We start from the raw sequence: 25377 nt of genomic DNA on the forward strand, positions 1-25377 counted from the left end.
CTCCATTAGTTGGGCAGCTCTACGCCACGTTTTCCCTCTCAGGTCTAGCAATCTGCCTTCTCCCACCCTTTGTGGTTTCGGTAATTACATCCTCTCCTTTAAGAAATATGGGGTGCTTGCAGCGCTCAACAGTTTGGACTCTAGTGTTTGTTCTTCTAATAGCCACCTAGCTACATATTGGAGTTGGCTGGCCAGATAGTATAGTTCGAAGTTTGGCAATCTAATGCCTCCTTGCTCATACGAGTTTTGTAGCTTCCATAGTGCTATTCTGTTCCTAGAGTTATGCCAGATGAAACCCCTGCATTTGCTCTGTAGATTTGAAAAGAATTGTTTGGGTATTGTGTGTGGGATGTTAGCGAAATAATGTAATAGCTTTGGAATTATCACCATCTTTAATATAGCCACTATTCCCATCATAGTCAAAGGTACTGTTTTCTATTTTAGCCACCACCTTCACAGTATTTTGCCTATGTTCCTCTTTGGTTTTGTGATATACGTCTATGCCAAGGCATCTAAACTTCTCGGTTTCCCACTTTATCTGTAGTACCGGCAGTTTGTGTTGTGGCATTCCTACATATCTACTCAGGGGGAATATGCTTGATTTCTTTGGGTTCACGGTTATGCCAGACAACCTCGCATATCGCTCCATTACTTCCAGGATGTATTGTAGACTCTCCTCTGGGTACCTCAGGTACAGCAGCATATCATTCCCATACATCGATATGAAGTGTTGCCCTCCCTTAGTACTGATACCTACTTCCCCATATTGCTGCCTTAAATACGCCGCTAAGGGTTCTAATGCTAGGATAAAAAGCGTTGGGGACCATGGCCATCCCTGTCTGGTGCCTTTGCACAGTAGCCATTGTTCTGAAATACACATCCCCGTCCTGACTCGCGCCAATAGCTCACTGTATAATAATCAGACCCATCTAAGCTATGCGGGCCCAACTCTGTATTCTTCTGAAATGGCTATTAGCCAGGGCCACTTGATGGAGTCAAAGTCTTTCACTGCGTCCAGTGAAATTATTTCCGCCTCTTGGGAGATCCCCTAGACATAATCTATAACATGATGGAGTCTTTGCAAGTTATCAGATATATTTCTACGTGGGACATACCCTGTTTGGTCCGAGTGTATGAGTTTGTGCTTGACTGGTCTTAACCTGTTCGCCATCACTGCAGTCAGGATCTTACTGTCCTGATTGAGCAGCGAGAGCGGTCTGTAGGACCCGCATTCCGTGTCCGGTTTGTTGGGTTTAAGGAGCGGAATAATGATCGCTTCCCGTAGAGATCCGGGCAATGTGCCTGTCTTAAAGACCTCATTAAGCATTGCTAGCAGTGGGGGGGATATTTCTGTCTTATAAACTTTATAGAATTCGCTCGGAAGACCATCTGCCCCTGGGGCTTTGCTGGTGGGCAGTGATTTGATTACGTGTTCTAGCTCCTCTGACGTTATCAGGACCTCTAGGTTCTCCCTTTCAGCATCCTCCATTTTGGGGAGTGTGATCTCTTCCAATGCTTCCAGTATAACCATCTCTTCACCTTCAGGGGAGTCTGCATATAGTCTCTTATAGTATTCAAAAAAGCATTTGTTTACTCCTTCCTGGGTGTCTCGTATCTGGTAATCCATCCCTTGCATTGCTCTAATCATTTGTCTCAGGTACTCACTTTTGTGCAACCATGCTAGTAATCTGCCTGGTTTATCACCTTCAGCATGCTGCCTCTCAACATATTTCATATAACTCAGATTGCCTAGCCTCTCCCAGTGATCCCTGCATTCTTGTCGTAACTGGTTAATGATCTTAGCCTCCTCTGGGGATCTCTTGCCCTCCCGCATCTTTGTTTCTAACTCCTGTTCGGCGTTTTGTTATTCCTGTGCTATGTTGTCTTGCAACCCCTTTGATTTAAACATTGCCGCTCCCCTCACTACTACCTTAAACACCGCTCACAATGTCCCAGGCGAGTCTACACTTCCTGTGTTATATTCAAAATACTCTGCTATCTCTTTTCTCAGGTCCTCTCTAAACGCTGTAGCTTTTAATGCTTTGGCCGTGAGTTTCCATGTCGGGATTCTAGCTTTGGGTGGTAGAATCTGCCACATTACCACTAGCGGGACATGGCCCGAGAGAACCATAGCTTTGTATTCGGATCGTGTCCCTACCGAAGTTAACACCGATCCAACATATATATAATCTAGCCTATTGTATAGGTTCTGTGGGGCAGAGTAGTGCGAGTACTCTCTATCCTGTGGGTGGCACAGCCTCCACACATCCACCAATCGAAAAGCTTTTAACAGAGTGCCTAGGGCCTTCGCTGCTGGGGCTTGTTGTGTGATCTTCCCGTCCGACCTATCCATCACCGGTTCCAGGGTGCAATTAAAGTCTCACCCCCCCCCCATACCACTGCTCGATCCATATACAGGCTTATCTTTGTGTAGAGCGCCAGGGGACCACTCCGGTGGTGATAGTGCGTGGTATAAATATCCTTTAACATTAACATATAGCGTTCTAAAATAGACTGTAGTATCTTGGTTCAAGGCATAAACGTTAATGATACATACTTCTTTATTTTCCACTAGCCCCCTTATCAATACCATCTTACCTCCTCTAGCATACGCCCAGTATCTTGCTCCCAGGGTTATACCTTTTCATTTCCCTGCTATCATGTCTTGCTTTTGCTTGGTCACATGAGTTTCCTGCAGCATTGCAATGTCTATTTTTGTCTCTTCAAGTACATCATAACCCTATTACGTTTAATGTAGTTATTGAGCCCCTCACATTCCAGGTTACTATCATCATTTTGCCCATCTTAACCATTTCCCACTCCTCCCATCTCCGCCCCCTCCCTCCTCTTCTTACTTCCTGGCTTGTATCTGTAGGCTTGACCCCCTCAACTCTCCTAACTCCCCACCGCCCCCAACTGCCCATTACCCCCCCAACTGCCCATTACCCCAACTTCCTCCCCTCCCTCTACCCAAACTATCCCCAACTGTTGTCCAGCTCCATCCCTGGATCTCCGGCCATCCTGCATCTAGTCCCTTTCCTGGTCAAATGCCAATACTCAGAGCTCAGCAGGAGGATACCACACTACCAGTATCCCAACTAAACTAACTACTTGGGGTGATAGTGTGTTCCATAATGCTGCGTACCTTGAAGCAGCACTTGTGTCTCCTGCATTCAGCCAACAGTATACTGCACAGTTTTTGTACACTTGAACCTTTCTGTGAACATTTCGTTCTAGTCCCATCATATCCTGCATTATATTCTAGTCCCAAAGCAATGTTTCAAACTTTACCCTGCAGCATCTGCTTTACCAAAAAGCGTGCCCCAGAGAAATACAGGTTCACTCATCCATTCTGCTCTCAGTCTGATCATCCGCTGCTTCCGGGCAGTTCCTCGCGTCCAACCATGCCGTCACATCCTCTGGAGTTTCAAAGAAAAGTGCCTTGTTTTTGTGCTTCGCTTTCAACTTTGCTGGGTACAGCAACATATATTTATAGCTAGCCTCACCTAGCCTCCTTTTAACCGCCACATAGTTCAGCCGCTGTCTCTGTACCAGGAAGGTATAATCCGGGTACATTGTAATGGTCGCAAATTATCTACTTATTGTTCCCCCCCCTTGCGAAAGTGCTCCGGGATCTTCTCCCTGTCTTTGTAGTTCAGTATCTTGGCGAGGATTGACCGGGGAGGGGCTCCCGGAGGCAGCCTCCTGGCCTGGGCCCTGTGCGCTCTCTCTAATGTGAACCTCTGAGTGAGGGATCCTACGCCCATCTCCTGTAGCAGCATATTCTCCACATAATTTGTCGGGTCCAAGCCTTCTTCTCCATCCGTGAGCCCCACAAGATGTATATTATTTCTGCGCGCTCGCCCTTCTGCCTCCTCTGCCCTGTTCTCCAGGTTGCGCACTTGTTGTTGCAATATAGTAACTTCTTTGGTGTTAGCGGTGCAGGTACTTGTGTTAGCTTTCACATCTTTTTCCAGTCCTCCTGTGTGCTCTGTCATTGCTCTAACATCTTGCCTCAGGAGGTTAACATCCACACTGACGGCGTCAATCTTGCATTCTAGCAAGGTCTTCAATTCTGCGATAGCGGCATCAATCTTACTTTCCCATGACAACTTCAGCTCTGCGATGGCTTCCAGGATCTGTTGATCGCTACGTGTGTGCGTTGCTTCTCCTTGCTTGCCTTGTCCGTTGGTTTTTATAACATCTGTTGCTTGAGTTGATTTGGGAAATCGTCCATCATCGGCTGTTTCCCTTTGACTTTACTCGGCTTAGATGCCAGTTCTAACACCAGGGGGCTACTCCGTTCCAGATGTTGTGTTTCGACAGTTTTGCGCTTCTGTCTTGTTGGTCATTTGTTATGTTATTGAAGCTCCGTCACAGCACCTCTCCCTCTTGTCGTCGCTAGGGCTGCCGTAATCCAGTGCAAACCCCCACTCGTCCATCCCAACTCCTGCGTTTCCTCTTCCGTGGTGCGCTTATTCAGCCCAGACCCCGATACCTGGGTCAGTTACTCGCTTGTACTGCTATTCGTGCAGGTTCCCCTCCATGGTCGTGTTTCTGCAATGGAAATGCGAATTGCCTTGTATGGGACCACTGGTATCTTACGCTTGCCGGCTCTGTGCTGGACGGTATGCCAGAGTTCTTTAACTGCACTGCCAGTGGTGGATCTTCTGTGCCATCCCTTAATTTCTTGGGCTCCAGCCCTATGCCATGGGACCCAACACGATTTATGTGCCCCTAGTTGGAGTGTCCCACCAAGGGGCACCCCTATTTCCATGGTCCTCTGCGGGTCTGTTTTCACTCACATTAATTTTGCCATGTTCCAGAGGGACCTTATATTCCCTACGAGTGCTTGGTCTCCATATGTTTCGGCTCTGCTTTCACTGGCATACTTTGTGCCATGGGCTCCTTATTATGTCCGGGTTCTTCCAGCTGGCATTTCTGCCATTATCTTCATCAATCCCTCCGACCACGTTGCTTCGTTCGTCCGCCCCCCCCCCCCACAGTCATTTATCCTCCGGACCGGCCGCCTTACACCGTATGTTTTCGTGGTTTGATTGTGACAAAGCACCTCCGGCCTCACCGCAGGGGCCTCCTTGACCGTAGGTTGAAGGCTGCCGGTAACTCCTGCTCCTTAATTGGGCCGAACTGCTAGTTTTTACCAATTGCGCTCTGCCATCGGGGTACTAGCCTATCTGCCTCCGGTGTCTCTCGGCGGCTCGTGTGTTCCTCGGTGCAGAGAGAGACGCTCCTCAGTTATTACTTGCCTTCTTACAACGCGGTCAGCCTGCTACAGTTATTCCAGCGGCGTGCCCGTTGAATTCTTTGTAGAGCTTAGCTACAGCTCGTCTGCACTGTCTTGTCCGGGAGCAGCCACCATCTTGGTCATCTCTCATCAATATCACACAGCCTTTCTTAACCTTATCATTTCTGTTCCACTCTTCGGTTCGGCTCCTGGGTTTGTTCACTGCGTCCTCGTATTCCCACAGCTGCAGGTTCGTTATTATATTTCTTGCACCAGTTGTAGCATACGTGCGCCCTCGGATCTTACAGGATCAGTAGGAGCCTCGAGGTAGCACAACTTATCCCATGGCTAGTTAGGTACGCACCCAATCCCATGTTTCTAAGTGTATGGAGAGACACGCAAGGCAATCATTCACGGGGAAGATAAATCATATGGGAAGAGAAAAATCTTCATTCACTCCCTGTTAAAATGTTTGCCTCTGATGAATCCACCTTGCCTGTTTATACAGCAGCGTTTATTGTGGTTGATGGCTAAACTTGACAGTATCAATAACCCACCACATGTCATCCTCTGTGTGTGCATTTTCAAAATAATGTCGTACTAAGGGAGCATGCTGATTTTTGCACCTTATTTTGGAGCGATGTTCCATTATTCTGTTTTTTACTGATCTCAGTGTTTGGCCAACGTATCATCCCATGACTTGGACATTTAATGCAATGTACAGCTCTGTTGGTATTACAATCGGCTATATCTCGTAATTTGCATTATTTATTCCCTACTTGGATAGATGTAATGTTTTTGGTAAACTTGCATACTTTCCAATTTCCACATGGGAAATGGCCTGTCAGTGGTCATAAATTCCAAATTCAGTGTTTTGAGTGTAATAGTCTGTCTCTCAAATTGCGATATTGCCTACAGTCATCGACATTATGAATTGATCAAACAGAGCAGACGCTTTGTGTCTATTTTCACAGCCCAGTTGGCACCACACTGAGCTAGTCTAAACAGAGGAGTCATCAAGACAAAGGGAAAAATACAAGAAACCAAAAAAAAGCTAGCAGCATGTCACCCAAAAAAGCAAAACAATGTATGACAAAAAAAAACACGATAACACACAAAAGACAGACAATAGGTCACATATCGGAAGAAACAGTAAGGTCCATTTAGGCCTGAAGTGCTCTGGGAGCCTCTCTGGGCCAGAGTAAACTCGACTAGAAGGGACAAAGCTGGAGGAGAACACTGGGATCAACAGGGGTGGCCCGGGAGCAATGCCCCAGGGTTCCACAGTACCTTCTAGAAATTATAAATGACTATTAGCACATCATGACAATTAAAGTCTAGTTTGACTTATCCTTCCTATAGCATGGAGGTATGTTACATACATGTGGCTGGAGTGTACACAAATGGGTGCACTTCATGAGATTTTCCAGCATTGGTCACCACGAATATCCCCACTGAGACTGGAGAGGTGATCCCAAGGTCTTGATATGGAGGAACCTTTACAACAAGATGATTCTGAAAGAAAGAAAAATATGTATCCTTTGTGACATAGATGCCAGCAGCATATCTGATCAAAATATATCCAATTTGGCTAAATGCTATAAGGCAGTTTATAAAACAAAAATCAAGTTCGTCAAACAGCATAGTCATGGATCTACCTGTTAAGGTACTGTGAATCCTAAAGACACAGGAGCCTGCAAAAACAAGCAAATAAACCATAACCTTAAAACTGAGAGGGCCCTCTCCATTGCTTAACAATACCAGTTTACTATGTGACAGAGTAAAGAGTGCGAGGTACAGAGTGCAATATATGGGTAGGTTTCAATAACAGAAGAGATTATATTGAACACCTTAAAGGAATAAGTTACTTATCTGTTTTATAAATAATTTCTAAAATAAACTGCTCTGTGCTACCGAGTAATCCCAGCTTGACGACGGGGAATATTCACACAATATGTGAAACTATGAAAGAAACAAAATGCTGGAGTGCAGGCGTTACAGGTAAGTAACTTATTCCTTCTCCAGCATTGGATCCTTCATAGATTCACAGCTCCTTGAAGAAACACTTACAAGCGACTCACCTCACGTAAATAGGTTAACCAGAACCGCCTGGTTGACCTTGGACTCTTCTGTGGAATCTCTGCTGACACAGTAAAACCTTGTAAAGGTTTGCACAGATCTCCAGCTCGCAGCCCTGCATATGTCTAGCAACAGGACACCGGAGAGTAAAGCCGTCATGGCAGCAATACCTCTTGTAGAGCCCTGGGCTTGCCAGATAGAGTCCTGCCTGCTTGCTGATGACAGAAAGAGATGCAGGAGGAAATCCACGTGGGGATTGAAGCTTTTCCCATTCCAGCGGGCCTAAAAGTCACAAAAAGCTGAGAGGCCTTCCTGAATTACTTTGGTGCAGGAAACATAGTAGTTCAAAGTAGAGACCACATCCAGAGTTTAGCAAGAGCTCTGCAGGGGAGAATGGACAAAAGATGAAAATAGCTAGTACCACTGGCTCATTGAGGCGAAACAATGAAGGAACTTTCAGCACAAAAGGAAGGAATATTGCGCATCACAGCCTTGGACTGTCGAACACGAGGTAGGGGGGCTTGCAGGAAAAAGACTGAATCTCGCCCACACGCGTAGACAACGTGAAGGCGACCAACAATGCAGTCTTCCAAGACAGGAACTTGAGTGAAGATTTATTTAGAGGCTCAAAGGGAGGTCTCATGAGCCAAGCAAGAATGAAGTTCAACTCTCAGGCTGGGGCCAGTCGTCTGACTGGAGGAAAGGAACACAACAGACCCCTGAGGAACTCCTTGATCAAACAATGGGACCATAGAGAAAGTCCGGAAGAGGAGCTAGTATAGTGTGAGATTGCAGCCAGGTGTACTTTGATGGATGAATGTGCCAGGCCTGCCTTAGCCAAGGAGAGCAAATATGATAGAACGTGTTTAGACAGCATGATGAAAGGGTCAATACTCTTCATTCTGCACCAGCAGGAAAACGACCTCCATTAAATTTTGCAACAGGCCAACGTTGAATGTGCGTGCACTCTTGTTGTGGCAGTGGTATATCGTCAAAATCAGCCAGACCATCAGGTTAAGAGGTCGGGTCGTGGTGTAACACCTTTGCTCCTGGAGAGAAGGTCTCACAGATGTGGCCTTGTTTTCAGCAGAGCAGAGGACAGGGCGGTCAGAGTGTTAAGGCACTCAAAGTGGATAGGAAGACTTTCGCTATTGACAGAATGTAATTTTCTATCGCTAAACGAACAAAGTGTCACTCTACAGTTCTATCTTATCCCTATTTTGAAGAGCAGCTGAAATTATGCATTGCTAACTGTATCAAGGAGTATGAAGCTAAGACGAGTGAGGTGAGACCGCGACGCTTATCAAAACTACTCATGTGCAGAAAACCGTATAAAGCGGTAGTAGCAGCGACTACAGCCAAATGGGTGCGGCAAGTCATAACCCTGGAGGGCATAGACATTACTCATTTTAGAGCGCACTCAGTGAGGGGCGCCATGGCATCGAAAGCTTTTAGTGCCGGGCTCACCCCCAGGACATTTTGAGTGTGACTGATTGGTCTAGCAATGCTACTTTTGAAACATTTTACCTTAAGCCAAAAGCGAGCATAGCAGCGCCAGTTGTGCCTAGCCTTGAACAAGCATAATGCTTGCCTCCTGTGTTGACATAGAATACAAATTTCCCCTGCTATAACGCAGGTAGTCTTGATTACATTAAAGACAGAGGCAAGCATTATCCCACCCAATGGCACAAGTACTAGGAGCGTCATACTGTGATGTTATTTGACAGCTGTTTTGTTGTACTTTACGACTTGATACCCTCCCTAATACATTCTCTTGTTTGGCAGGAGATTACCAGAAGGCGGGCCCAGCACCAGGAGGCAGCAGGTCGATGGGTCATTCATTGTTTCATGCGGATAAGCTCCAGTTCAGTCACGACGGGTTGGCTGCAGGGTTGCGTTTCAGTTTGAGGTTTGCAGGATGTCAGTTGGAGGGGATTAAGATAAGAGGAAAGGACCCGGGCAGGAAGTTACTAGTGTAGCCAAAGGGGAGGAAGTGGACTGATTGACTGCCAGAGGCCCAGGTTCTCATGGGAGATTTAGTCCAGTTGATTTGTTGTGTTTTTGGTGTTAAAAAATGAAGGAAATATGAAGATTTAAATCTACTGCGAGGAGTAGAATAAAGGAAGTTGAAGTATAATGCTTGCCTCCGTGTCTTTAATAGGCTCAATACTACCTGCGATATAGCAGGGATAATCTTTATTGTATTCACAGTTTGCTTTCAGGACAGTGCTAGGCTGGGTCTCGAGTCTTAATTTAATAAACCTTGCATTATTTGGGTCACATCGTAAAAATAGCAATACAGTAAAATGTCAATTAGCTGTTGCAGGTCTGTGTGTCAGAATGCATTTTAAAGTGTGTGTGTGTATATAATATGTTAAACCCAATATGCCTGTGTACATGTAGGCCTGAAATTAGATTGTCGTTCGGTGCTCATATGATTTCTGAATCCAAAATAAACAAAAAAGGTTAACGTTACTTACCTATAACTATTGCTCTCCGGCATGGATTCACATGCTCATGAATATTCCCGTCGTCAGGCTGGGAATCCTCGGTAAAATAAATAACTTTCACTTTTTCTTTAAAATTGTATTTCTCCTCTAAACCAATCACTGTCCTCTGGGTCATACTGCCCCCATTCAAAGACATTCCTCTCCCTAAGCCCTGCCTCTGGCAGCAATCTTCATATTTGGTAAGCACTTAAAGTGGCATTATGAGCAAGAAGAGCGGCAGAGATGCCAGAGGGAGGGTTCGCATGTGAATCCATGCCAGACCCTTCTGGGGACCAATAGAAAAAAAATAACTTAAACCTTCTGAATCATGGGGTCTGGCAATAACGAATACACAGCAGTACCAGATTACACAACCATGGGAGGTGGCAAGACTCAACAGAAGCAATTAACACTTAACCCTGGAACAGACTCACCTCAAGCGAACAGGTTGCATAGCACTGCCTTACCGACTCTGGACTCCTCCCTGCAATCCCTGTCAACGCAGTAGAACTTTGTTCAGGTATGCATGGACAACCACATCGCAGCCCTGCAGATGTCAAGCAGGAGCACACCAGAAAGGAACACAGTTCTCGCAGGGATCGCCCTGGTAGAATGGGTTCTCGGCCGGTCCAGCAGAGGCAAGTTGCATGATGCAGCAGGAGTGCCACCTTGAAATGGAAGCCTTGAATAAGGCCTTCCCATGGTTCACAGGACCAAAGTTCACAAATAATTGAGAAGTCTTCTAAAAACTCTTTGTGCATATTATGCAGAACATAAAGGCACAAGTAAAGTCCAGCAAATGCAAGGCCCTCTCTGCTAGCGACCGATTTCGGAAAGAAAACTGGCAACACCAAGGGCTCGTTGAGGTGGAATTCCGATGGAACCTTTGGCATTAAAGAGGGGTGTTTACCCAGTACCACCATCAATTCGTGGAAAGTTAGATACGGTTGCTTATTTATTGTTTGCTTGTTAGGGGCATATACAATAAGAAATATTGTTTCAAAGTGCCCACAGGGAGGAGTGGGAAATCACTAAAAACATTAAAAAGACAATGGGCTTCATTACAGATCCGGCGGTAACCATGTCGGTGCTATCGGCAGGTTGCCACCAGACCCGGAATTATTTACGCGACGCCTGACTTCCCGGTGACACAGGGAGATTACAACCCTGGCGGCCCGGAAAGTCAGGTGCCGGCAAATTGTATGTCCCCATTCCCAAAGAGTCCTATAGGACACTATGAGAATGGGGTCCACGGAAGCACTGGCACCGTTAACGGTGCTGGTGCTTTTGTGATAGGTCTGCCTACCGTGGCCGCTGTGCCCGGCAGGGTCAGACCTGTCGGGTACGGCAGCACCGGCAGGTTAACCCATAGTTTGCCGGTCCAGAAACAACAGTGCCGGTAAGCTTACTGGCACCATTGTTTCGGGACCGGCAAACTTAGAATGAGGCCCAATATAAAAGAGACACCGGTGGTAGAGGGAAACAGGACAACCCTACTATGCCTTGTGAGTATTCAGAACGTGCAAGTGTAGCAAGGATGAAGGCAGGGGTCAGTGCTGTGGAGTCTGAGCGAGCACACAAATGAGCCACAGATGAAGTGCTAGGAATGTTGAGTGCTACACGGCTAGGAGACGTGAGAGGTGTAAGTGCGGGCCACCAGGACGGAAGGTGTAAGTGCAAGTGCCGCTAGACTTGAGCTGGGCCGATTGGGTGCGGGAAGTCAGGGCGAAGACACCAATCGCAGCAACTGTGGGATTAGCAGGGGAGAGAAGAAGGGAAGAGGAGGTAAAGAGGAGAGTCTTAAGGAGCTTCTGGAATTAAAGAAGATCCTGTTCAAGGCGAAGGGGGAGAAGGAGGCTGTTCCATAGGAGGGACCCAGCTGAGGAAAGCGTACAACCACATGCCCTCTGTTTAGCAAAACGCTTTACACACAGAGAGTTAGAGACAGAGGAGCATAGTGGTCTAGAGGGGGGCGGGGGGGATTTTGGAAAGGTAAAGTTGAAGATAGTGTGGTCCCCGGGTCCCAGACCGCCTTGTGGATGATGCAGAGGGTAGGGCCTGGATCTCACCCACACGACTGGCAGAGGTATCGTCTTGCATCAACACTGTCCGAATGGGATGATGACACGTAGCAGGAGAGGAAACAGGGGAAAAGTGTACAGAAACAGACCTTCCCAGAGGAAGGGGAACACGTCCCCCAAGCTCCTCGGTTGGTCGAATCTGCTGGCGAACTCCTGGCATTTGGAGTTCACCGCCGTGGCTAGAAGATCGATTTGGGGTCTGCCCCAATTGAGAAACAGGCACCCAACTGATCCCGACTAAGTTCCCACTCGTGGCAGGAGTGCGGTTCTTTGCCGAGGGAGTCTGTGATGGTGTTCTTGATGCCTGCCTGGTGGAGAGGGACGAGGAACACACCCTGTCTGATGGCCCAGTGCCACAAGTCCTGAGCTTCCTTGGACAGCGCTGGGGATTGAGTGTGCACTTGCTTCCTGATGTATAACATGGTGGTGGTGTCATCTGTGAATATCCTCACCACCTTGCCCTTCAGAGACGGCAGGAAAGACTTTAGGTCCCAGAACACTGCCCGTAGCTCCAGGATGTTGATGTGCCAATCCTTCACCTCTGGAAGCCACAGACCTCTGGCGTGAAGATGTCCGGTGCGAGCCCCCCCTCTGCACTCACAACCATGGTGACTGTCTCCTGGTATGGCAGGATCTGAAATTCCATCACCTGGGCGATGTGGGAGCACCCCCCCATCACTCGATCGCCCGCCAGAACTCTTCTTTGAGGGATTCTTGACTGCACAACGCCCGGACACTTGCATCCAATGTGCATCCAATTTCTGTATGGGTTGCATCTGCAACCTGTAGAGACGGACGAGATAGATGCAGGATGACAATATGCTCAGCAACGACTTGATGGCCCGCAACGTGGCGGTCTTCACCGACAAAAGTCGTTGCACCTTCCCTTGAATGGCTGCTAGCCTCTCCTCCGAGGGTGATGCCAGGCAAGTCAATGTGTTAGTCTGGCGCTGAGGAACAGCGCATATTAACAGAAAGTTTATGGAGAATCCCAGCTCAGTCAGAAGTCAAACGGTCTCCTCCATGTGCTCGTTGGCCAGACCTCAAGAGCGGGCGCATATCAGCCAATCGTCCAGATATGTGTATATGTGTATGTCCTGCAGACGCAGATGGGCTGCCACCGGGGCCAGGCATTTTGTAAACACTCTTGGGGCCGATTTCAAGCCGAATGGTAGGGCCTTGAGCTGGTAGTGCTCGCCTTGCACTACGAACCATAGAAACTTTCTATGTTTCCTGTGGATGGGGAAATGGAAGTACGTGTCCTCTAGGTCCAACAACGTCAAGAAATCCCCTTGCCCCAGTGGGCCGAGCACATGCTGTAACGTGACCATCCTGAATTTTTGGGACTTTAGGTACTTGTTCAGACGGCGCAGGTCCAGGATGGGTCTCCAACACCCTGTCTACTATCTTGCCAGAAAGTATCTGGAATAGACTCTGGAGCACCCGAGTCGGGGAACAAGCTCTATTGCCCCCTTCCATAACAGGGCTCTGACTTCTTCCAGGAGCTGAGGGATGTAGAGCTCCTGACGGACTACCGTTGGAATACGCGGGCACTTGCGTTGGAACTCCAAGGTGTGTCCCTGAGCGAGAGCATCCAGCATCCATCTATCGGTAGTGATCTTCCTCCACTCGCTGACTAACCTCGTCAGGCGGCCTGCCACCAGGGTGTACAAGTGGACGCCTGACATCTTGGCCGGTTCAAGCTTGCTTGGGCGCCAGAGACACTGATCTTCACTACCGTAGGCCTCGGAACAACCTCTGTAGGCATCCAATTGGAAGATCAGGAGGGTTGTCTGGATGATGTGGAAAATCCCTTGGATGATCTGCTCGATTTACCCCTGGAGGAGAGGAAAGACGACAAGCGATGCTGTTGAAGAGTGCCAAGGGAATGTGCCATCTCCGTAGATGGCTTTATGGCTTGAAGGGATTCATCGTCCCAAACAGCTTTTCTCTGTCAAAGGGCATGTCCAGCACCTTCGCATGCACGTTCAGACGAAGGTTCGTGGCCTCCAACTATCCCAGCCGACGAAGGTAGACTCCATTTCCCATGTGCCGGAAAACCTGTGTCGGCAATGTCCACGGCCACCGTAATGGCATGGTCCGATGCCACCCCCCCTTCTTGAAAGAGGGCGAGAGCTTCCATCTTCTTGTCGTCGGGGAGGAACTCCAGTATCGGGCTCAACTTGTACCAAAGCTCCCAGTAGTATCGGGGCAAGATAGTCAGCGCATTGGCCACCTTGATAGTGGATGCCACCTCTTTAATGACTCTACAAGAAGCCCTCTCTCCTGGTTTCCCCGGGCACCAGCTGGAACAGCTTGGAGGCCCTGGAGATCGAGTGGAATGATCCCACCTCATCTGGTGGAGAGACTTTGAGGGGCGTCCAGGTTCGGCGATTCATTGTCTGCCAGGACAAAGTCCTCATCTTCTTCGGTACCCGTGTCCGTACCAGTGTCCGTGTGCATATCCGGGTCCGCTGGTTGAGTCGGGGCCCGACGTGGAGGAGGCCGATGTGGAGGCATCGGATGATGATTTCTCTTCTTACGCATAGGCTGATCAGGGGGCCTGCAATCACCAGATGTGTCGGTGCTTTCAGCAACCTCTGCTGGATCTCCGTCACCAGGGTGTGGAGAGTCGACAGGATGTCCATGAATATGTCCCTTGGCTGTGGATCACTAGGCCATGCACCGCCGTAGTTGTCCTTGTGAACTGTATGGACGGAGTCTTGGTCATTGTCCGTGGATGAGATGTCCACCGGTTGAACGACAACCTTGGAGGGCGGTTTTGGGGCCTCTTCGCGCCCCCCCCCCCTTTCCTCATTGAGGGTTCTGAACTGGGATCTGGGCCGGTGCCCCCACCCGCCTCCCGCGGTGCTTGCAGCCTTTGCTGCCACCTCAGAGCATGTGTTGCACATTGGAGGCAAGGATACCCTTTGGGCTGTAGGAGCCACCCTCGTTGGATCGGCACATACCGCCGCCATGGTTGTCATCGCAGGTGTCGAAGTGGTCGATGAGTACTTTGGCTGCGCCAGTTGAGCCTTCATGGGCTGCGCGGCCTTCTTCTCTTCTTCCGGCCTAGGCTTCTCCGATTTCTCCCGTAACTTGGCTGGGGTGTATGACTTCTTTGAGGAGGAGCTTGATGGCAGGCTAACTTTCGGAGGCAAACAGTGATAGTGATTGTGGCCTATCGAACATAGGACCTGCATCAGCAGCGAACCTGGTGGAATCAGACTTCTTGTTTTTGGCCTTATATTGGACACCCACGGATGGGGCGAACTCAAAGGACTTTGATCAGACCCCTCTTCGGACCGGCCAGTCCTGGGCACCGCATGACCCTGCTCGGAGCATGGAGCAGAGGCCTTGTTCGCATTGAGCCATACCGCCAGCCTGCTATGCCTGTCTTTCATTGTCTTCTTCGAGAAGCCCAGACATAACTTGCACCCCACCTCGTTGTTATCCGGGAGCAGGCAGTAAAAATATTGCAGATGTTTGTCCTCCATAAAGACGTTCCGGGGCCCGAATTTGGTGCGGGGCCTTCCCTCCTTTTTCTCCTCCGTCATGGTCAGAGGGCGCGAAGTAGGCCCAAGACGGCCTTCCAGAAACTTTGACGAATCTTCGCCCTTGAGGGGCGCAAAACATCACCAACAGCAGGTCACCATTGCTGGCTGATAAGGAAAGAGCACACAGGCACTGGTGGAAACAAAAATCAAATGTATTAACAAAAATAACTTTGAAAAAATTTACAAATAGCTCGGAGAGCAACATGTGGACTCCCAACACTGAAGCATGCAGTAACATTCTGAATATGGGAGGACTGTCATTGGATGAGGACAGTATGACAGAGGACAGTGATTGGTTTAAAGGAGAAGAACAAGTTACTTCTTACCTTGTAACGTTCTTTCGATGGGATGTTCCTCCGACATATTCCATATCTTTGATAGATCATCTCCAGCTTGCTGGCCTCGGAATTTTTTTTTCAGTAAAGGGCACGGCGCGTCGACGTCCCTCGAGCCAATGTCCCTCGACGGCCTCCGTATCAGCGCCGACGTCACCACGCGTATAAATAGACTTGCGCAGTGTCCGTTGCCCAGTTCCGTTTTGACGTTAATAGATGTTGTACATGAATTGGTTATTGACCTTGAAGGAGCGTAAGCTGCAACCACAAGGGAAGTATTACTGCGGGGATGGATGGGAGGGGCGATAAGGATTACGTCGGAGGAACATCCCATCGAAAGAACATTACAAGGTAAGAAGTAACTTGTTCTTCGAAGAGATTGTGTCCTCCGACGTATTCCTTATCTTTGATAGACTCCCATAGCAGTGGTGTGCAATTGGAGGTGGGAGTAAAACGCCATGTTTCCTTTTAGGAATGAACCGAATGTAATACGGCTTTGCCAAACCTAGTCTCTTGACTGAAGGAGGAATCCAGGTTGTAAAAGCTTGTGAAGGTATGTGCGGACGACCATGTGGCAGCCGCACATATGTCTCGAACCGGAACCCCTCTTTGGAGGGCCGAGGAGGCTGCGATACCCCTGGTTGAATGAGCCCTAAGATTTTGAGGAGGCTCTTTCCCTGCCAGCTTGTAACATTCCAGGATGGCCAAAATAATCCATCTGGAAATGGTTTGTTTTGTTATCGGTAGTCCCAACTTGTGCCCTGAGTAACCCACAAACAGTTGGTCTGCTTGACTAATCCTAGCAAGTATGCTGATGTAAAAGCTTAAAGCCTGCCTTGGGTCCAGCCTATGTAGCCTTTCTTCCTCTTTCCCCGGATGGGGAGGAGGATAGAATGAAGGTAAGGTAATTTTCTGAGTGATCTGGAATTCAGAAACCACCTTGGGGAGGAAATTAGGCTTCACCTGTAGGGCAACCTTGTCTTTATGGAAAATTGTATGAGGGGGTTTACAAGATAGAGCTTGTAATTCGCTCACCCTTCTGGTAGATGTTAAAGCCACTAATAAGACAGTTTTAAGGGTGAGAAATCTTAGCGAACAAGAGTGGAGTGGTTCGAAAGGAGTACCCATCAAGAAATGTAAGACTAAAATTGTATTACTAAGGGTAATTTGAAATACGAAGGTTCCTACGCAGTGCACTTGAAGATCGATAGCGCTGAGAGATAGCCCTTGATAGTGCCAACCTGAAGGCCTGAATTCGCCAAGTAGAGTAGAAAGGATAACACCGTTGGTGTACCACATGAAAAGGGGTCGATATTCTCTTCTGTACACCAGCTGCAAAACTTGTTCCAACGGCAGCGGTATAAAGACTTTGTTGCTGGCCTTCTGGCCGAGAGCAACACTTCCATGACGTCATCAGGGAGGTCCCAATCCTTGTATCTCAACCTTTCAGAAGCCAGGCGTGAAGGTTGAGGGTTCTGATGTCTGGCTGGAGAACCTGACCTCCCTTCTGTGAGAGAAGATTCTCCTTGAGTGGAAGACGAATTGGAGGGCAGATGGACATGTCCAGAAGGTCCGGGTACCACTTTCTCCTGGCCCAGTCTGGGGCAATTAGGATCATGGTTCTCCGGAATCTTCTCAACCTCCCGATCATTTGAGGAATGACAGGGACTGGTGGAAACGCGTACAGGAGTGGAAACTCCCAGTCCACTACGAATGCGTCCCCTAGAGCTCCTCTCGGGGGAAATTCCCTTGAACAAAACAGATTGCATTTTCTGTTGGTACTGTTGGCAAACAGATCCACTTGAGGGGTTCCCCAAAGGGCGAAGATCTCCTGAAGGACTTCCTGGGCTAGTTCCCACTCATAGGAGACTGTGCCCTGCCTGCTCAGAGCATCCGCCGTCAAGTTCTTCTCTCCGGCTAGGTGGACTGCCGATAGAGAGACTCCTTCTTGAATTGCCCAAAACCAGAGCTGCATTGCCTCTCTGCACAGTGGTAGTGATCCTACGCCTCCTCTTTTGTTGAGGTAGTGCATGGCCACTGTGTTGTCCGTCACTATCATTTTCCCTGTACAGATGGCAGAAAAGCCTTCAGCGCTAGTCTGATTGCTCTCAGCTCTAACAGGTTGATATGTAGTCTGGACTCCGATGGAGACCAACGACCGCTGATCGTCAAGTCGTTGGTATGGGCTCCCCACCCCGTGAGTAAGCGTGACTACTGTTATCTCCGACCATGGTTGCCAAAACAATTCCCCCTTCAAGATGTTTTCCTGGCAGGCCCACCACTGAAGGTCTCGAGCCACCTTGTCCGGAATCTGAAGGAGGTCTGTCATTCTCCCTGAGAATTGCGACCACTGAATTCTCAATGCCCACTGAAGAGATCTCATTCTCAGGCGAGCCTCTGGCACAAGGAAGATGCAGGATGCCATGAGGCCTAGCAACCTCAAAAAGTCGAAGGCTGGGTGACGTTGGGCATTTTGAAACTTGGTGACCATTTGCAGAATATCTTGAGCCCTCACCTCTGGTGGCGAGGCTTTTCCCAAGGAAGTGTCCAGGACCGCTCCAATGAACTGGAGTCTCTGTGATGGTATCATCTGTGACTTCTTTAAATTGAGGGAGAAGCCCAGTTTGTGAAGGAAGTGGCAGACATAATCTAGCTGGATCTGAGCTTGTTCCGAAGATACAGCTCTGATCAGCCAATCGTCCAGGTAGGGGTAGACGTGGGTCCCTTCCCTCCTTAGACTAGCCACTAGCGACATTAGCTTGGTGAAGACCCTCGGGGCGGAGGTCAGCCCAAATGGCAGAACTCGAAATTGATAATGAGAGCCGCCAATGGCGAACCTCAGGTATTTCCTGTGTTTCAGATGGATTGGCACATGGAAATAAGCATCCTGGAGGTCCAGAGATACCAGCCAGTCCTGGAGCTGGAGGGCCTGAAGGATCTGAGAGAGAGTTACCATCTTGAACTTGTCCTTCCTGAGGAACTTGTTCAATTCTCGTAAGACCAAGATAGGTCTCAGTCCTCCGTCTTTCTTCAGTATGAGAAAGTAAGGGGGAGTACCAGCCCTTGTTCCTCTCCGCTACAGGTACCGGTTCTATGGCACCTTTCTCAAGCAGGTCTACAATTTCCTGCAAGAGGAGCGGATCTGGAACTCTCAGAGAGCTGTCCCCCGGTGGATGACTCTGAGGGATGCATAGAAAAGGCAGGCAGTAACCTTGGGCAACTGTCTCCAATGCCCAAGCATCTGACATAATAGCCTGCCATTCCGTCAGATGTTGAGTTAACCTGCCCCCTACTGGTGTTTTGTGAAGAGTCCTCAAAGCGGTTTGGAGGCGGCTGATGCAGATGCCGAGGGTAAAGAGGCACCTGCTGCTGCTGCGGCTTTTGTGTTTTTACCCCGTCCACCTCGGGTGAATTTCTTCTGACCCCTTTGAACCGGCTGCCCTCTGCCCTTTCCGAATGCAGAATAGAAGCGAAAGGACTTACCTCTCCAAGAGGTTCCTGAGGGGCGATATGGTGTCTGACGGATTGCAGCTCCTAAGGATTTTGCTGCTGCCTTTGATGTTTGTAGTTTTTCTAAACTGTCGTCCGCCTTCTTACCAAACAAAGAAGAGCCGTCAAAGGGCATATTCAAGAGTCTGCTTTGCACATGTGGAGCAAAACCAGACTTTCGCAACCAAGCAAATCTCCTGGTTGTTGTACTTGCCGCCATGGCCCGGCTGATACTGTCAGCAGAATCAATGCCAGTCTGAAGGGATTCGCACATTGCGTCCTTACCATCCTTAATGATGTTGAGAAACGCTTCCCTTTCGTCTCCCTCCTGGAGGCAGTCAACCACTGATGAAGCACACTCCCAAAGTGTGTGGCTGAACCTTGCGAGTGTACAAGTAGCATTGATGGATTTCAACGCCATGCTACATGCGGAAAAGACTTTTTTGGCCATAGAGTCATATCTCTTATCATCCCTGTCCTGTGGAACAGAAGGGTAAGCCGATTTACTACCTGCTGAAGTAGCTGCCTGAACAACCAGACTCTCCGGAGTTGGGTGTTTGGATAAATATTCAGGGAATGCAGAAGACACCCGATATTTAGCTGATAGTTTCTTGTTAACTGCTGGGATAACCTCAGGTGTTTCCTAGTTTGCCAATATTCTCCTTTGTAATGCTGCATGAAATGTCACTACAGGATCCTCCTGTGGACCTTTGACCAAGATGTCTGTGAGGTCGTCTTGCTGAAACGCAGGGGAGGGTGTGGACCATCCCATAAACTCTATTATCCTTGCCATCAAGGTTCTATAAGGGGTTTCAGCATGTTCCCCTGGGTCTGGTGTGGCAAACTCCACTTCTGGGGAATCGTCCAACCCACTTGCTTCCTGTAGGGTTTCATGGAGGTCGTTCAACCTACCTTCCTCAGAGGTAAATTCCTCTGGTGCAGGAGTTGCAGATCCCTGGAACTCAAAAGGCCTTTCCTGATCTGAATCCTCCCCTTCTTCATAAATAGAAGATAAGACCCTGGAGTGGTCAGGTCTTGAAAATGGTATAAATCCCATTTCCAGGGCAGAAGGAGCCATATTTGTCATGATTGGCTGAGAAAACGTCGACGTCGTCGACACAGACGTTAAAGGCTTCGAAGCCATTGAAAAAAGCATCGAGAAAGGTGGTAGAGGCCTCGATGAACTCGAGAGTATTGGGATTCTACTCGAGGTTGTCAACGACATTCTTGTGCTTGAGGCTCTGGGTATGGCCACTGGCTGTGAGGTGCCGTGGGTTTGTCCTTTCTCGGCATCGAAGAACCCTCCGATAACGGTGTCGGCGCCGCCGATATATGTGTCGAAGGGATCCTCGACGACAGCGTCGAATACGCAACTTTGCCTTTACTCGAAGGTTCGTGACACTCTCGAGTGGCTTCTTTCGCCGGGTACTGCGACTCGTGGCTTTTTGATTTTTTGGGTCTTTCACCCAGGGTATCACCCTCAGCAGTCTTCGAGGGGGTCGAGGCCGCTTTCTCGAAGACGCTTAGCATCTTTTTCCTGAATTCCTCCCACTCAGCCTGAGAGCTATGTTTTGTGGGACAGGAGACCCTTTTTGGGGAAACGGAAGACAAAGACGAGGAAGGGGATCTTCAAAGTCTCTTTTTTGAATGCTTAGATCTCGAAGAGTGATGGGAACTGCTTCGAGATCTAGAACGAGAATGTCTTTTATGATGGGGAGGAGACAAATGTCTCGACTCCGCCAAGGAACCTTTCGAAGAAATTTTAACTGCCTTACCTCTCTCGAGCTTCCCCTTACGCTCCTTCAAGGCTTTCGCCGTCATGGACATGCAGTCTTTGCACTCCGAACAATGGTGCTCGATTCCCAGGCACCACAAACAGATCCTGTGAAGATCCGTCAACAACATTTTGTTTCCACAGTCTCGAAATTTTTTGAAGCCGGACCGTGGAGTTGCCGGTTCGGGTGAGGAAGCCATCGAGTACGAGTCAGTATTCACGAGGAATATATCGATATATTTGACTGAAGAACTGAGCAACGATATTCCGAGGCCCCACAAAGCGCGGAAAAATGGAACTGAGCAACGGACGCTGCGCGAGTCTATTTATACGCGTGGTGATGTCGGCGCCGATACGGAGGCCGTCGAGGGACATCGGCTCGAGGGACGTCAATGCGCAGCGCCCGCTACTGAAAAAAAAAGTCTGAGGCCAGCAAGCTGGAGATCATCTATCAAAGATAAGGAATATTTCGGAGGACACAATCCCTTCGAAATACAGTTTTAAAGTGAAGTGAAACTGTTTTTTCTTTTACCGAGGATTGCCAGCCTGATGGCAGGGAATATTGTGTAAAGGAAGCATGATATTAAAAGCAAGACAGATGCAAAAGATATGCTTGGAAAACCTTTATTGTTCTCGAAAAAGGGTCTGGAAGAATGCCCATCTTGCCCTACATTTAAGATGGGAGCATGCTCAACCATCAAATAATAAATAACATTTCTAGTGGAGTCTGTCAAAACAAGATGGCCTATACTAACAACACCTAAAGCCAGCCCTTACTCTAATGTAACAAAATGGGTGTGGGAGAAATGTGTATGCAAAAGGAATAATGTGTAAAACTATGAAGAATCAATGTGGCTGAGCCAGCTCTCCTTCCCCACGGTTATCAGCATGGGGAAAGGCAGCCCCCGTAGACAGGATGATACACTGGCCCAGTTTCTTCAAAATTAAAGGCAGTTCAAAACGTGGATCGAGGCCCGCCTGGCCTTCCACGCTAAAGTCTTTCTTTCCAGCTTCAATATATAGATCAACAAAAAGGTTCACGCCTGTCACCCTCAGTCGGGCTCGGACCATTTCAAAACACAAAGTTCCGGTAGGTCTCCCTCTATCGGGCTCGGACCTTTTAAAGCACTAAAGTTCACATTAGTCCCCCCCTGGTGGGCTCAGACCTCTTTAAATAATGTTCAACGAGAGTTGCAAAGGGGCTCCCTTCCCCAAGCTTGATACACTTCGGGTTTCGCGCAGTCGGGCTCAGACCATTTTCGGATGTCGAAGACTTTCGAATATGCAGGACCACTTCGGCCAACAGTTAATTCGTTCTCAACTCACCGGCTGTGTGTGTTTCTTTCTGGGTTTTCCCCAGGAGTCTCCCTCAGTCGGGCTCGGACGCCCTCCAAAGGTCACAGATGGGTCTTCCTCAGCTGGACTCGGACCCCAATTAAAGTTCACAAAATAAATGTCATGTTCGAGTCCCAAAATCCTTCACTGATTTTGCTCACACTTCGCTAGCTCCCCTTTTGGCAGTCTGGCAGTTTTGGGAGCTGCAGGAGTTTATGGGGATTCTTGTTGAGATCAGGGTCTCGCCATCTGCCCCTCAAAGGCCTGGACTTGCCTGTTATGCCCAGGGGAGGAGCTCTGGTTTGGGCACTGCCAGGTAACTCCAGCTGCCATTGGTTTGGCTTCCTGGAGGTACAGTTCCCTCTCCACACTGCAGCCTACCCTGTACTCACAGGTCAAGCAATCAGGCAGTCCTTCCTCCAGGGTCTCTCCAGCTCGAATGTTCTCCCTCCGGCTTCCGTGCACCATCCAGCATCCCCAGCTCACTCAGTGTGCCTGTGTGCTCTGCCTTTTATAGTGAGGGGGAGGCTTAATAGGTCTCAGGTGAGACTGATTGTCAAGGGAGGCCTGTCTGTGCTAAGGGGACAGTCTGTTGTTAAAAGGGAAGAGTCTGTCTTCTGTGTTTGAGTGTGTTTCTTCTGATTGATCTTCAATCTCTCAATCCCCCTCCCTTCTTTGTCTCAGTGTTTGTATAGAAAAGAAAGAGGGGGAGTTGGGAAGTCAGTGTTTTCTGGTATTTATGGGTTTAACATATCCTATGTAGACTAACGGGGTCTCGGGTAGTGGTGTGTCAGAAATTATAAGTTACTCCCCATAGTGACTAACGTACTCCTAGTCCATAGTCCCTATTCCTCCATTCTGTATGGGCGTCCCTCGCTAGGGACAGGAGACTAAACCTTTTTCACCAGAAAAAAATCTTCCCCTTTAAATTTAGAGGCATGCAGGGCGCGGCTCTGGGAGCATGCGCTACCCTGACTCCGCCCACTGGTGCCACTCCTAAGTCCCCACTGACGCATCAACAATATTACCATTGCCTAATGACGCCAGTTTAGTAGGGGCGTGGGGGGTGGGACGTATGGAGGAAAGGTGACTATGGACTAGGAGTATGTTAGTCACTACGGTGAGTAACTTATAATTACTCCTAAATCCCGTTCCCTTTCCTCCATACTGTATGGCCGATTACAACTGAATGTAGCCCCCATGGTGGAGAGGCGACGCTCCTTAAGAAAACAAATTCCTTAATACTGTTTGCCCAAATGCCGCGTCTGACCTGGAGCCGGCATCCAAACAGTAGTGCTTGCAGAAGGCTGAAAGGGTTGCACAAGTGGACGCCCTGCTGATGACCTGCCACAGGACGTGCTTTTGGAACACGATTGCTGTGGCCTTGGCTCTGATCACGTTGGCATGCATATTTGCCGGAAGCGGTTTGTGCTGCCCCTCATAGGCCTCCTTAATGGCTGAAACCATGCACCTTGATATGGAAGCCTTACAAGCCAGATATCCTGGCCTTCACCCACCGAAGGTGACAAAGAGCCTCAGATTTGTGGAAGCCCTTTGTTCTGTCCAGGTAGAATTCTAGAGCGCACCTAACATCTAGACAGTGCAGTACCCTCCGAGCATCGTCCTTGGGGTCTGCGTAGAAGGTAGGCAGCACTATCTCCTTATTTAGGTGGAACGAAGAGACTACTTAAGGCAAGAATGCGGGGTGCGTTCTGAAGAAGACCTGGTCCCTATGAAAGGTAGTGTATGGCTCAGAAGCCACCAGAGCTTGAATCTTGCTGACCTGGCCTGCAGACTTAAGACCCACCAAAAGGGCTGTATTAATTTGTATTTGTATTTATTACATTTTATATAGCGCTTTAACCCAAAGCTTTTTACATTATAACAACAATAATACATTAGAAGCAATAAGTACAAGACTTGAGTGAAATAATCAAGAACGGTATGCAGAAAAATTTGCAGAGATCATAAGATTAAAGACCTGGATAGGGGAAAAGCAAGAGGGAAGAAGTAAGGAGCTGTCAGGAGGGGGGTGAAGAAGGTGGGATTTTAAGGAGGAGCAGAAATAAGAGTAGGAGGAGATGGAGCGGAAAGGGAGAGCTAGGGGGTTCCAATGTAGAAGGGCAAGGAGCTGAAAAGATCGGAAGCGGGAAGGGGCACAAGGTGGGGCTGGGAGAGTGACAAGGAAGTGGTCAGCAGAACGGAGGGGGTGAGAGGGAGAGTAGAAAGGTAGGGAGGGGCAAGATCATAAAGAGATTTAAAAACAAGACAGCGGAAGTTGAATTTAAGTTGGGAGTGAAAGGAATGCCAACCAAGAGAGGAAAGCGAAGAGGAGATGGAATCATGAGGAGAGAGGGAGCAGATAGTGTGGATTGCAGAGTGTGAGAGGGATTTGAGGGGGCAAGATGAGAGGCCGGCAGGCCAAAAAGGAGGGCAGAACAGTAAAATAAAAGAGAAAAGATAAGGGAAGAAATAAGGGAAGAAAGTAAGAGTTTGGTGGAGTGGAAGGTGAGGGAGGATCGGATTTTGGGAACATTGTAGAGGTGGTAGCGACATGCTCGAGAGGTAAGAGATATGGGGAGTAAAGGAGAGGTTGGAGTCGAAGTGGAGGTCTAGATTTCGGGCAGAGGCAGTGGGAAAGAGGAGAGACGGAGAGGGAGGAGGAAGGGAGTTGGCAGGAAAGAATAAGACTTCAGTTTTGTCAGTGTTGAGGGTGAGGAAGTGGGAGGACAGCCATTTTTTGATAGCAGTGAGACAGGAAGAGAGTTTGAGGTGGATGTCAGGAGTGAAGGAAGAGAAGTAGAAGAAAAGCTGGGTGTCATCGGCGTAGAAATGGTGAGAGATACCAAAGGAAGAGATGTTTGGGGTGAGAAGGGAAGTGTAAAGTGAGAAGAGGAAATGGCCAAGCACAGAGCCTTGGGGAACACCAAAGTCAAGGGAGTGGGTTGGGGAGGAGCGACCGCCCCAAGAGACAGCAAAGGAGCGCTTGGAAA

General features: G+C 48.7%; 1 protein-coding gene across 3 annotated transcripts in view; it reads right to left on the minus strand.

Moving 5' to 3' along the window:
• The window catches only part of NFAT5 (nuclear factor of activated T cells 5), a 1479138-nt gene that overhangs the window by 385316 nt on the left and 1068445 nt on the right, over positions 1–25377 (minus strand). For all 3 annotated transcript variants that reach the window (XM_069635522.1, XM_069635523.1, XM_069635524.1), the window contains exon 9: positions 6628–6760. In XM_069635522.1, coding sequence (XP_069491623.1) covers positions 6628–6760 — 133 coding nt within the window. The remainder of the gene's footprint in view (positions 1–6627; positions 6761–25377) is intronic.

This window comes from Ambystoma mexicanum, chromosome 1q (genome assembly GCF_040938575.1).
Source record: "Ambystoma mexicanum isolate Mex_15411 chromosome 1q, UKY_AmexF1_1, whole genome shotgun sequence".
In the NCBI taxonomy this organism is placed as follows: domain Eukaryota; kingdom Metazoa; phylum Chordata; class Amphibia; order Caudata; family Ambystomatidae; genus Ambystoma; species Ambystoma mexicanum.